We start from the raw sequence: 14,466 nt of genomic DNA, 5'->3' as shown, positions 1-14,466 counted from the left end.
ATTTCTCCTCGTCTTTGAATCGTGCTTTTTCTTTCGTTGCATGAGGTTATATTTGCCAGTGAGATATGAAAGTGCATTATTTGAATACTGTAAATGCACCTTTTTTGGATACATTTTGGAAATAGTTCTTTTTTCATGGCATTTGAAAGGTATAAACTGTGAATCAAGGTTAACTGCATGCAGTAACGGGACTTAGAATATTTCGTAATGCGGCAAGGGTTGGTACTTCTGAATTGCGAATTGACGGGGTTAATTCGAAATCACGTAATTCGAAGTCCGATTTTTTAGTCCCAACGACTTTGAATTAACGAAGTTTTACTGTACATGTGGACTTTAAATTGAATATTAACGATTTTAACCAAGATTCCGGTTTTGTAAAAGTTCTTATAACTCAGGCGACCACAACAGTTGAAGAAACCCCAACTCACGCAGTGATAAATTCTAGTCAATACAATTTCACACTGTGATCAATCCAGTCCACAATTGGAAGTCTAGTCATAATAAAATAAGTTAATTCATTGTTCATAAATTCTGGCAAAGTTAATGCACATATTGTACATAGTGTAAACTATGTAAATAGCATAAGACAATTGTATTTAGTATTAAGTTAGTTTACTATAAGTTCCAATGTTATAGTTTTAATTCTTGAACTTAAGTTTAATATAGGCTGAAGATGCTCATAACTAGGGCGAAACATGTCCCTAACTGGTATGTTTAATTCATGTAGAATTTAACCACTAAAAATATATATTTGTATTGAATAGGTGGAGACACTATTTTTAATCTTGAAAGAGTTTACTTATTGTATCTTCAATACGGAACAAAATGAGATTAGTTACTTGTAGACCTATCTGTGTCGGTGCGACATAAAGCAAATTGTAAAAATAATGAGAGTCTATTTATAATAATTTTAATAATTTGATAACTTTTGTTTTCTTGAAGGTATTTTCATACATCTTCAGCTATAAAATTATTATTCTGTTACAGGCCAGGAGATGCTCTGCGTCGTCTGCAGGAACAAAACTGTCTACTGGTCCGAGTGTGCCAGGAATTAAGCGTAGAGTTAGCCGAGGTCCAAGAAGAACGAGCATCATTAGAACTACAGTTAGAACAACTTAAATCTCAAGCGGAATAGACTGTTAGTAGGCATCTGTCCCAGAATGTGAACAGGAGCTTCTTTATATTCAGTGTGGCTATTCAAAATTTGTTAATGTACAGTTCCTTGTTTAGATGATTATTATATTCTAGAGCCTTAAGTTGGACTAGATAAGCAGATAGGAGAAATATCCTTTAATTTAATTACAAAATATGCTATATTTTTGAAACAAGAAATGAACATAATACTGTATAACAAAGAAAGCAATAGCTGACAAACTGTGACTCAACTAAATAAAAGTACAGTAGAAACGCACAAATACAAACATCACAAATTGTAATAAATGTGAGGTTATTCATGTACTCGTGAACATTTCTCAGAATTAATACTCAAGCAGATATCTTTGCCAGATTATCTTCGGTACCGTATACTCATACATAAAGCATAAGGTAGCAAACTGGCGGGTGTTGCTGGAATACGTGATAGAAAGTGCATTTTTCATCACTAGATGACAAAAGTTACTGGAAAAGTCATACATTTTAATTCGGTAGATCTCAGAAGTATGCTTGATAAAATCTATATCCAGAACCAAATAAAATTGGAGGATCATCATCATTAATCAGTTTGATGAAAATGCAGTAGATTAACTTAAATTTTGACCATTCTAATATGTAGTATGCCTTTGGTTAACAATTGTCTTTTTTTGTAGTTAACGTTAATCATTTTTGAAATATGCTTTTATCTGATATCTAAATTATGAACTTTACTTGAACTGTAGAAGAATTGTGCTGCAAGTACTGTATATCTTTTTTTTTTATTAATTGAATTAAAACACAGTCACACTTACTGTTATAATAAACAGTAAGAGATGGTTTAGATGTTGTTGGATAACCTTGTTTTACATTATAAATAGGGATGTGATTTATGGTATTAACGATATGCACAAAATGTGTTAAAAAATAATTTTATGCCTAGAAAATTGAAATCCTTCATATCTAAATTGTGCAAAATATTTCCACAAATAATCATGAAATTTACATTAATTTGTGGGATTACCCAATAATCGCCATATTTTCAACAAGAAATAAGTTTTGTGAATAATATGTGCAAAATATTTTTTTGCTTTCAGATGAAATGGAAATTTTTTGTGGACTTGTTTTGACGGACTTTTATGCTAGTAGCAACATGTTGAAAAGGATGTTGTAAATGATTCTGTCACAGACATTCTCACTACCATAGGTAACGACAGGCAACAAACACTCAAAAGTAGGTTCCAGCAAGTGACAACAAAACACTATTGTAAATCTTAACGTATTTTATGAAGAACGACCGTGCAGGTAAACTGTTCAGAACCATTGGAGAACTATTCTACCTTCCTTATCTTCTTGGCAATACTGTGACACCAGTCAACTAGAGAAAGTGCAAGGCGGTCTGATACTGGATAGAATTCTAAAACAGGACTTTATAAAAGGATATCAGCCACTTTAAATGCAAAAGAACATGCAGGAGAGAAAAGTGACAATGCCTGCAAGAATAGTATTCTGATAGGTGTGCTTGAAGATCTGTATAGTTTTTCTTCAAAGTCTCGGAAGCTTCTGTGTTTTCCAGTGACAAATGTCAGCAGTGAAAGTGTGTATTCTGCATACAAAGGCATTTTATCTGATCGTAGATTATCTTTACCTTGCACAAGTGCCAAAACCATTTTTAGCGTGTATATGGATGAAAACTAGTAAGCATGTAATTAATGTTCACAGTTATCTCCTTGAAACCTAGGAAGTTTTACTTTCAATAACATTCTATTTTTTTAACTTGAACTTAATTTCTAATTTATATTTTTAAATTTTTTACACAAATTTCACTGAAGTAGATATAGACTTACCCCTCTCTTGTGGGCACATACCTTTGGCTGGATCTGCTTCATTAAAATTTTACAGGTTTTTTCAGGGTGGAAAATATGCACAGAATTACCTGTTTATTCATGAATATTCACCAAACTCAACCCATTTTAAGCGCCAAAATAAAGGGAAAATAATCACCGTAAATTCACACCCTTAATTATAAACAGCTAAGTTTATGGCTGACTATTACTTTTTTTTTCTTTAATATAAAATTATTTTATGCACCTAACTGATGAGCAGTGCAGTGTTATGGAAATTCTGAAGAAAAATATAGGAAGAAAATGGTGTAGTATGTTGACCAGAAGAGGTCAGTTAGAAACAATCCCAGATGCATTTTTGGAAGTGCTGGTAGATGGGAAGATCTTTTGTAGAAATTAAGGTGTGCGTAAAGCATGATGTATTGAATCGGCTATAAATAGAGAGTGGATTTTTATGCAGTAATGGGATGGATTTCAACCGGTAGCTGGTGTCGTCAAAGCTGCAAAATGCTTTTCTGTAAGGATATGCTTAAATACTGGGGAAAAACATCTTTAAAAAACCCTGCTCTTTATGCAGCTCTCCCTACAGAAATTAACTGTGGGCTGGAAGACATTTAGAACCAGATAAATATTTCATTCTATCCTGTTATTGCATACAAAACTGCTCCCTAGTTGTTTCATCCTTTCATCAGAAACATCAGCTATTGGTTTTATGTTCTTTCTGTTTGTTTTGTTTTGTTTTCCCTTTTCCTTTCTCAAAACTTTCTGTACGTGTATATTTTTGTATAGATTGCCACTTGTTACTGGGATGCAATTGATCATTATAGGATTTATCAAAATTTTCTGCATTTTTCTATACCACGCTATAAAGGCTTGTTGTGGTAAATATCTTACAGAGAAATTATTGTACCTACCTCACTGTGAAGAGCTTACATACATGAAGTACCTACACCATCATAAAGAAGCTTCTGTAAACTTGAACATTTTTACTTTCAACTAGTTGTGAAATACAAGGAGGAATACATCAGCAGTATATATTTGTGCACTGTTCAGTCTCTCAGAAACTTTGTTCACAAAAATTGTCTAATTGTACATTAAGTTACAGAAATTTTCAGACATAGTTTCTTTTTATTCTTTTTATATTTTATCTGAGGAATGGGGATTCTGTTTCTAGGGTGAAGTCGCTAACAAATAAATGCATGGAAATGTAAAACAGGGATTGTGTTTGAATTTCATAGTAAGAAATTGGTTAAGTGCAGTTAGTTATGTATTCTTGTAGATATTTTGAAGGGTTGGAACTTTACAGACCAACTTCTTAAAGAAATGTGTGGTTAGCCTTACTTTTCTATGCTCAGATGTGTAATGAGTGAGAATTGTGCTTTGTTTCTATATATATACAAACTATTAGTATATTTTAAAGTTGTTGGAGAGGAGTGATGAGCAGAGAAATCACCTGCTACAGAAGTGCCTGGAACATTCTACCCTTGGATTGCAGTATGGAGTAAATAGCACATGCTGTTGCCAGAATTTTATGACTGTGTTTGCAATTCAGGAATTGTGTGCACATGTCATTGATTTATTGAATGCTTTAAAATTAAAAACATTGATATGAGATTATAATAATAATAATAATAATAATAATAATAATAATAATAATAATAATAATAATAATAATAACACTTGAATAATTGGAATTATAGTTAAAGAGCATGTCGTTAGATTTTAAATACATCTATTCATACATTAAATAAATTACATTATCTGTGCAAGTCGATACTAATTACAACTCCAGCATTTGTGAAAATAATAGTTAAAATACCTCTTAATAGCTACCATTGTTGCTAATAAAAAATTACATTCTTTAAATAGAGCAGTTGCCTCACCAAGGATCGACTAGAAGATTTGGAGATGATGATGATGGTAATTGGGATAAGTATTTAAAAAGTGGATGAGGTCAAGCTTATCAGAAATCTTTATTCGTCATTTCTTTGGTCTTCCACAGCTCTTGTTCGTTTTGTTTTACTCTTTGAACGCAATTCTTATAGTTTTACCAGATATAAGGGCATAACATTATGCTTTTAATGACTTTATTCCTCTTTTCATACAGTTGTGATGTGGAGTCGTGTAGGATTTCAGTGTGATAATGTTCTGGGTATTGTATTTGCAGGAGCATCATTCTTACTTATCTTTCAATGAACCTGAGCTTGTAGTGATATGAGGATAATCTAAGTATTGTATAACCTGAACTCTGCTCTTTGTTGTAATTTTCAGTAACTCCCAGTTTAACATTTTACCTTCTAAAGAATACTTTTCTGCATAAGCTTTATTTTCCCAACATGGGAGGAATTGATTTGCTTGTCCAACTGTGAACTATTCAGTAGTATTTGTTATGAAAACAACTTTTCATATCCATGCGCAGTTATTTAATTATGAGTAGCAGCACAGTTCTGATTCCGAATGAATATAAAACAACATATGGAACAGTGCCATCCTCATTGCTTGCATGTGCTAATGCAAACTCATCCTATCCCTTAGGGAATTTTGCAGTACCGAACTTAAGCTTCCTGTTGACTTTTTACAGTTGTCTTTCATTATTCTTTACTCACTCTGGATCCTGCATTTAAGCACAATTAATTTGTAAATAATTGTGGGGTTTTTTTCCTGATCCCTCTACACATTTAGCTGTTGTAAGTAAGAATAGGTAAGGTAAGGGTTATTCTGCCCGAAGGCAGGTCCGAACCTCCGCAGAGGTGTTCCTGAGCTGGAGTTTATTTACGATAGGGTGGCCAGTTCCTTTCCACTCCTCCATTCCCTTACCCCCCACCAACAACGCGGGGCAACCCATCCAACTCCTGACCACGCCCAATGTTGCTTAACTTCGGAGATCTTACGGGATCCGGTGTTTCAACACGGCTACGGCCGTTGGCAAGTAAGAATAATGCCCCACTAAAATACAATACTCTGAACACTACATGGCACAAGGACTACCAACTGTTTAGCAAAGAAGTGCTTGAAAGAAAAGAACCTGATGAAGCCTTCTGTTCTGTTTAACATTACCTCTTATTTTATTATAATTGAGTCTCATTTCTGTGAAGAGAAAAAACAGTACTGCTCTTCAAGGCAAGGACAATACCAGTGGCACAATTGTAGTTCAGAAGGAGATTGTGAACACCCATTAAACTGTATACTGCAACCTAAAGGTAGAAATCTCTATAGCTTTCAGTGGACATCCATAGTTATTTTTGTCACATGTAACTTTTTAATTTTAAGTTTTGTCAACCACTGTAAATGAGGTTTTTGAGAATAAGAGGCGATTAATTCTTGGTCTTGTAAGACTACCAGTATCATTACTTCTGTAGAATATTTTAAAATATTAACACATTGAAGACTGACCCCAGAGATCTCCGTATTACTGTGGACAGTCCCCAGAAATAGTTTTAACATGCTAACACACATTTGCCTATTTTTTTAACCCCTATCTCATTTGCGTGCTGTTAGCACAATGTCATCAATCTTTTCTGCATAATATTGGCCCAGGTGATTTCTGTGGGATTTAAATTTGGTGAATAAGACAGTAATCTGAGGTCTCTGTCAGTGAAGAGCTAATATATTATCAACTGCATAATTATTTTATGAGTCGAATGAATTTTCATAAGATTGTACAGTTCAACTTTCAGCATTTTGTCGTGAAAGAGAATGTCATTTGCAGTAAGCCAGTTTTCCATAGCAGCTTTCATGCTGTTACTGATTGATGTTTAATTTAATTGCACATTATGATGTGGAGCATTACCAATGACCTGAACTGATTTGGAGGGCAAAGTAGGAAATGGTTTCACAGTTCGCTGCTTTTTGCAATTTTTGGCGTTCATTCTGTTACAGTGAAACCTCGATTCTCCGTTTTTCGAGGGACCATGAAAATAAAACGTACAATACGGGAAAACGGAAAATCCGGGAATGGATGAAAACCATCAACAGTTTGGCTAAACATCACAAAAATGAAATATGTATAATTATAATCTTACAAAACTCCTAAACCAAACCAAACTACAGCCCCAGTGGGACTTTGCCTGCCAAACGACCGCTGCTCAGCCCGAAGGACTCCAGATTACGAGGTGCGCATGGTCAGTGCGACGAATCCTCTCGGCCGATATTCCTAGCTCTGTAGATCGGGATCGCCATCTCACCATTAGATAGCTCCACAATTAAAGGTAATCACGTAGGCTGAGTGGACCTGGAACCAGACTTATATCCAGGTAAAATTGCCTGACCTGGTCGCAATCGAACCCGGGCCTCTGGATGAGAGGCGGGCATGTTAGACCACGAAACCGCATTAATTACCGGTACGCGAGTTCAAAATCTCGATACTTTATATTCAGTTTTACAGGGGAATCTTCGTCAGTTTCCCGCGAAAACTTCTTTCAGTTCAGCGACTTTGATTAGGCTAGCCAAACTCTTCGAAAAATCTAATACCGGTAACGCCAAGCCAAACGACAATCGACCACAAGTAGTTTTTAATTCTCTCATCTAATAAAATAAAGCACATTAGATACGAAAGCACCCAAAATGAATGCGAAATCCGTTTATTTCTTAATCTTTCATTGTAATTTGGTCTCCGGTATACTGTTCGTAGTCAGTTTCCGGAAATCTCGTACCGCGCAAATTAGGCCTACGTCGACTTTTAAAGGTTACCGGTATGTTGAACTCGAAAACATGTTTTCGAATATAAGTATCGATTCTTAAAAGTTCTCGAATGCATTATATTCAATTCTGCGCGTCACAAATCCAATCAAATTGGAAAGATAAAAGAAATATCAAAACTTCAGAAATTACGGTTATTCGTGACCTTGAGGTCATCTGGAAAGCGCGCTCGCTGCACATGTCAGTACGAGTTTGAAATTATATCAACCATTTAAAATGTAACGTGCGCAAATAAAACGACTGCGGTTTTTGGTATTTTAACACGAAAACGTAAAATTCTAGTCTTGCATTAGGACCTAAACAGTAATAGGCAATTCCAAGACCTCCCATGGCTTTCTTTTTTTTAAATTACATTTATTGCAACATGTGTTTTGGTCTCGCTAACATAATCATGTACGATAATATCAAAAATACTGAATTTGTGTTAAGAAGCAGTTTCGATTCCTGCCTGAAAGCCCATTACTCTGCAGTGCCCTGAGCAAAGTGCCAAAAACCTTTTCGGCAGTACGATCGAAAAAAGTAAAAATATAAACATTTAACCCTGGACGTAATATGGACGTTTTATAAGTGCGAACATTTGACGAAACTCGTTCCGTCTTCAAGCAGAGCTGTCGAAATGCGCCGTGTCTCCTTGCAATTGTTGTCGCCACTCTCTGCTTTATGATTTTCCGAGATTCTCTAAACAATACCACCCGAATGCGATGCTAAGATGGTCCCTTATGCAAGTTCACCGCCGATCGCTTTTCCAGTACCGGTACAGTACTTGCTTTAATTATCACAGTGACGGGGCGTTAACGCCAAGATCCATAATTATGCCATAGCCGTCCTTTTGTGAGATACAGTTTATTAAAAAACGATTGATCGAGGATTTAGCGTTGATGGGACTGGAATTTCTGGACGGTTGATCGGGGAAATCGTTCCTTCGAGGAACGGATAATGCGGGACTTTTACAACGTGATTTAATTACGATGCTCGCGGGACCACGTAATTTGAACGCATATTCCGGGAAAACGTATTTTCCGGGAACGGATAATCGAGGTTCCACTGTATGTCTTATGTGGCTGCTGTGAATATATGTTTCATACTCGTATATTATTGGACTACCTTTGTCCCTATATCTTTTTACTGCTCAGAGTATGGCATGCACATTTACCTGATGTCACGTCTTTCTACTAATGCAGCCCTGTTATTTCAGGTTTTCCTCTATTTGAATCCCATATCTCTCAATGTGGTTCGTGAACTTCTATGGCCTCCTTCAAAGTTTATGCTTTCTTGTAGTTTTGAAAACAATTTATTGATGGTTACAGCTTTGTCAAAATCGTCTATATTCGTGAAGTGTTTAGTTACCTGATGGACCTTGCCTGGTGTTCCTCACCGATTTGCACTTCTTTATTAATGTTCTTTGATGTTCTCACACATATATTGCAGCTGCTTTAAGTTTCTTTAAGGGTATCAACATATCTCCAGCAGCTGCTTCACATTACGTGAATAAATTTACTTCATAAATTACTTCATGTTTTTGACCCTGCGATTGGATGAGCAGCATTTTAGTTTTACCTACATTTGACCAATCTAAACCTTGTTAGTTAGGAGGTGGCTATAATTTCACACTCAGACATACAAATACAATATTTTTCATAAAGTAAACTAATTACAGCAGGATAACATGGTAAGATTGTTTATGTTGAATACTCAGCTGAATGCTGGTTAGATCCCCAACAGGGCCACCATCAGCTGTCTTAGATGACCTAGGTTCACTGAAGAGGTCTACAAGGGAAATGAGGAGTGATGTAAGTTCCTATTGCTTTCCTCACTGGGCCAGAAGTCTGCCAAGCTTGCTGAAAAGCGCAAACACCAACTGACTAATGAATGACATTTTCACACCATTCCTCACAGGGCCACATAAGGAATGGCATTACTAGCATCGCTCATGTCTCATTCATTTTCATATTGTTAATGCCAAGGATGAGAGGTGGTAGTGGTGGTGATGGTGATTATTGTTTTAAGACGACGTACAACTGGGCAACAAGCCTGTGTCATCGTCATCAGTCAACCATCTCCAGTTGCCCAGATGTGATGTACGAGCCCCCTCTATCTTTGTCCATGAACCACTGTTCTCTCATAATCTTTTACCAATCTTGTCCTCTCTCCTAGACATCTTTCTTCACCCGATCGATCCATTTTCCTCTGGATTTCCCCACTGGTCTCTTTCCTTTTACTTCTCTTTCATATCCTCTTCTTGCAGTCCTGCTTGCACTCATCCTTCTTACATGGCCAAACCACTTCAGTCTTGCTTTCTGGAACCTCTGTAGTAGGGAGTCTCCTATTCCCACCTCATCTCAGACCTTTTCTTTCCTGAACTTGTCTGTATCATGGTGCGTAGGAACTTCATTTCTGCAGCTTGGAGTTTTGAGTTGTCTTGCAAGCATCCTCTGTTAACACTTATGAGAGGAGGAGAAAATGGAAGTGGTCCGACATTTCGAAAAATGAAGATATTGGCCAAAGGAAGACAGGGTGTGAAGGGCATGAAAATGAGGCTCCGTAGGTCTCATAAACCTAATACCATTGGGATCAGAAAAGAACAAGAGTTGACCAAGGGAGGTCGGATAAGATAGATGAAAGTAGACAGGCAGGGGATACCATGGGTGTTATTCTATAGCCCCCACCCACAGGGGGGACCAAGGATGAGACTGAGACAGGTCATTGGAAATAATACATTTGTTCTAGCCCAAACCAGAAGACATAGTGCTCCGATAAACTAGTCTCTCCATCAAAGGCATAGTAATAGTGGACCAAGCAAGTTGGGTATAAGTTTTGAGTCACGTAGCTATGAGCATGGATTCGGGAGATAGTGGGTTTAAATCCCACTGTTGGCAGCCTAGAATATGGTTTTCCATGGTTTACCTTAATTAAGGCCACGGTCGCTTCCTTCCCGTTCCTAGCCCTGTCCTATCCCATCGTCACCATAAGACCTGTTTGTTTTGGTGCAATGTAAAACACTAGCAAAGAAGAAAGTGGTAGTGATACTATATTTTATGCAATATTAAACTAACAAAAAGAATACACACAACCATACGATTCAAAAGGCACATTACAATCTTCCCACTGGCAAGCTGGCCATGTGGTTAGGATCATGCAACTGTGAACTTGGATCCAGGAGGTAGTGGGTTCGTACCCTACTGTTGGCAGCCCTGAAGATGGTTTTCCATGGTTTCCCATTTTCACACCTGGCAAATGCTGAGGCTGTACCTTAATTAGGGCCACAGCTGCTTCCTCCCCCTCCTAGGCCTTTCCTATTGAATCATCACCGTAAGACTTATCTGTGTTGGTGCAACGTAAAACAAATAGTAAAAATTTAAAAAATACAATCTTCCCACTGGACTGTGCTGGACTAACAGTAAGAGCCTGCCTGCATGTCTGCAGTACCTGTGGCACACAGAAAAACTACTCGTCTCCATTGTTCACTCGGGACTGATACCCATACCTTCATGTAGGCTCGCTGACTGGGTATCAAGAAAGTGCGCATCTCAGTTTCACCAGAAGAAAACCATCACCGCACTAAGTGCGTGTTCAATTTCTTGTTTTTAAACACTTGGGACAAAGTATACCAACCAAAACATCATTTTAGACCAATTCTTTTTCCTCTTACTCTGGTGTCTTATAAAATTCCTCTTTTAATACAAGACAAAAACTATGGTACAGTAATTTCAGTATCTTGAAGACTACTATCAAATTCACAATTATAAGTCTGCATTTCACAACCGCTGTTGTCAACTTATTTAGTTCTGCAGTACTGTTGATGACTACGGAAAATCCTCATCCTGTTACAGAGTTCTTCACAATCCTCTGTGTGAGTTTAACCAAACCTGGCTTAAGGCCAAGAGAACTGCCAGTACCATTATTAATAATTTGTATAGTCCATCTCTCGTTGTTATACAGGGCGAGCAATATAAAGCGGAACCAGTCCCGCAGCCCAGCAGCACAGCCTCCACATGGGATGTGCGTACGTGACAGGAAGTCCGCAGTAAATACATTGTCACATAAGCTATTTCTAACAAACAAAACACAAAAACAAAAGTACTCACATATATCACACCAAGAGATGTTGAAATTGCCTCCCTCCATTCTTCAAACATTTCTCGCACCTGCTTATTATTATTATTATTATTATTATTATTATTATTATTACAACTTCCCCCATGCGGAGGCTGTCACAAGGACAAAGTATGTCGGCTACACAGTATTTTGTCTTCTAAGTTACTGTTGACTTTGCTAGTGTGCCAGGTAGAAGATTCACCAAAAGGCTCAGGAATAGATTTGCAATATGGTTCATCAGATGTTATATAGATGATTGCGGAGTATGGTCACTGAACCTCGTATTCATTATCCTCTGCAGTTCGATTCGTCTGAAACAGAACATTAGATTAGGATCAATTTCTCCGTTGTGTATCTCGTTCAAAACCCATTCACAAAATCACATTCATAATGCAGGGTCACCCGGTTTGAGTTCTTGCACTTCAGTAATTTTATACGGCTTTCTAACTTCAGTAACTTTGTACCCGTTCGAACAGAACCATAAATTTCCATTTCCTGAGCAAGTCATCGAAGTGATTCTGTAGGAGACCTTTTCAGAGCGTTACCAATGTTACCTACACTTTCTTGTGTGAGTACTGTATGTGGTTTATTAAATTTCTTATCAAGAAGACTTCCCATCTTACGTCATTTATTTACCAATCTATAAATCGAAGTCCGACCTGGAACTTACACATCAGGAAACTTCTCTTGAAATAATCTCCTTATGGCCCTCACACTTCTGTACGGGCGTATGAATCGTAAATGAATACCCTTTGGGGAACAGAATACCGATACCCGACTTGTGCCACCTGAGCCATTTCACTGAATTTACACCTAATGTCACCAACGAAACACGTGCCACATTTGCAAACGCTCAATAAAGACTGAAACCTGGTGCAGTAGCGTGGCCTTGAGTACTTTGTCAAGTATCTTCCAAAATTTCTAAAGGTGTGTTGTTGTTTTTTTGTTGTTTTTTTGTTTTAAGAGCTCTTATTGCCATTGAATTTACTAATGCAATGTTCATTGTTCTTAATGTAAATCCCAGGCAGGTCATTTCAGTATATTTGAATATCTGAAAACTTATATCACAACAGCTTTCATAATTGTATTTAATAATGAAATAGTTTTTAATTTAAATTATGGTATGGTAGTAAATTGTACAAAGCAGTTTGCTTAATTGTCAGCAGTTGATGTTGCATTTACATATCTTTCTACATCTTAAGTAGATACTCCGATTACTTACCTGCTGGTCTGGTGGACCTCATGGAAAATACTTCTGCTGCAAGTAGAAGATGTAGGGTCTGAATCTTAAGTTTAATAAATATATTTCCAATTCTTTTACCTCGGATAGAAGAATAGTTCATTGTCAGTTTGGGTTCATATTGTGTTCACATGATTTTTCCATCCCACTATTTCATGTCACTAAAAATCCTCCTTGAAAAACATGTGAGCCTTCCATGCTCTTTGTGGATTGAAACCCAGCAAAGCAAGCTGACATCAGAACCATCTTTGTAATTTTCTTAACATGTAAAAGAATCGCTTTCCAGAACAGTATTCCTGCTGTAGAGCATCTCTTACACCCACAACAGTTAATGGGATAATAATAATAAGAAGATGATGATGATGATGATGATGATTTTCATGTGACTATTGCTAGCCCAAAGGACAAGGACCCTATAGTGAGGGTGGGCGGTGCTTATAGGAAACTGCATGTTAATGTGGTGGAGGGAAGTATTGTGTGTGTTGCAGAAATATTGGGGACAGCATAGACATTCAGTCCCTGAGCCAAGGAAGGCACTGCTGACCTCGTAGGCATAATGTTATTACTATTCATATATTATTATTATTATTATTATTATTATTATTATTATTATTATTATTATTATTATTATTATTATTATTATTATTATTATTGGAAAATCAGATTCTCTTGAAACTACTGAGCCGCTCCCTTGATCATTTTATGTCCATATAACTTGAAGCGTCATTAAAAACTACTAAGCATCAAACTTCTGCCATTTCCATGTGAGGATTTTAAAAGTGCAATTGAAACATTAGACTTGACAAGACACTAATTACAAAATCTGTATAAATCTGAAATTGGCCACAGATAAATGGGCTGTTCTTTGAATATTAAAAACATATGGAAATGAAGCACAACTCATATGCTAGTCTGTGAGATATGTATGTTTGTGTATAATATTGAAACCACTTGTTGAATGACCACAGAAATGAGAAAGAAATTCTGTGTGAAAAGATAACAGAAGTGATATTATTGCATTTCCCACTTGTTTAGAAGTGAATGTATCTTTCTTTTTTTTTTTTAATATTACTAGATAAGTTAACGAAAGCATGTCATTGTTATGCTGAAGCAAATTATTTTGTCAGGAAACTTCACTCCAGAATTAGAACCTTAGAAGTGTGCAGGATTACAGTGGAATTGAATTTTTTTGTATATTCCAGCGTGTGCAAGAAATAATGATTTCTAAATAACTTTTTCTCTTGAAAACAAATGTTCTTTCATGAATAGAGTCCACATTTTGCAGAAGAATTAAATATTATGCAAGAAAATCAGTTATATAAGAAACATGTTGAAAATGAAGGCACACTAGTTCTATCTGGTTCCATGTGCATAATGTGCATTTTTGTGTCTTACTACTGCATTCTTGGAATTATAGAAATAATTTGTTTAGTTTTAGAGTAGCCGACATAGTTCAATACA

At 36.5% G+C, this 14,466-nt stretch overlaps 1 protein-coding gene across 1 annotated transcript in view; it reads left to right on the top strand.

Annotated features, from left to right (window-relative positions):
• Nucleotides 1-6,158, top strand: part of Reps (RALBP1 associated Eps domain containing) — a 187,150-nt gene extending 180,992 nt beyond the window's left edge. Inside the window, exon 14 of the mRNA XM_068225238.1 lies at nucleotides 988-6,158. Within this exon, the coding sequence (XP_068081339.1) occupies nucleotides 988-1,135 (148 nt within the window). The 3' untranslated portion in view covers nucleotides 1,136-6,158. The remainder of the gene's footprint in view (nucleotides 1-987) is intronic.
• Nucleotides 6,159-14,466: the final 8,308 nt, after the last annotated feature.

Source organism: Anabrus simplex, chromosome 1 (assembly GCF_040414725.1).
Source record: "Anabrus simplex isolate iqAnaSimp1 chromosome 1, ASM4041472v1, whole genome shotgun sequence".
NCBI lineage: Eukaryota > Metazoa > Arthropoda > Insecta > Orthoptera > Tettigoniidae > Anabrus > Anabrus simplex.
This window is presented reverse-complemented; position numbering and strand designations above follow the sequence as displayed.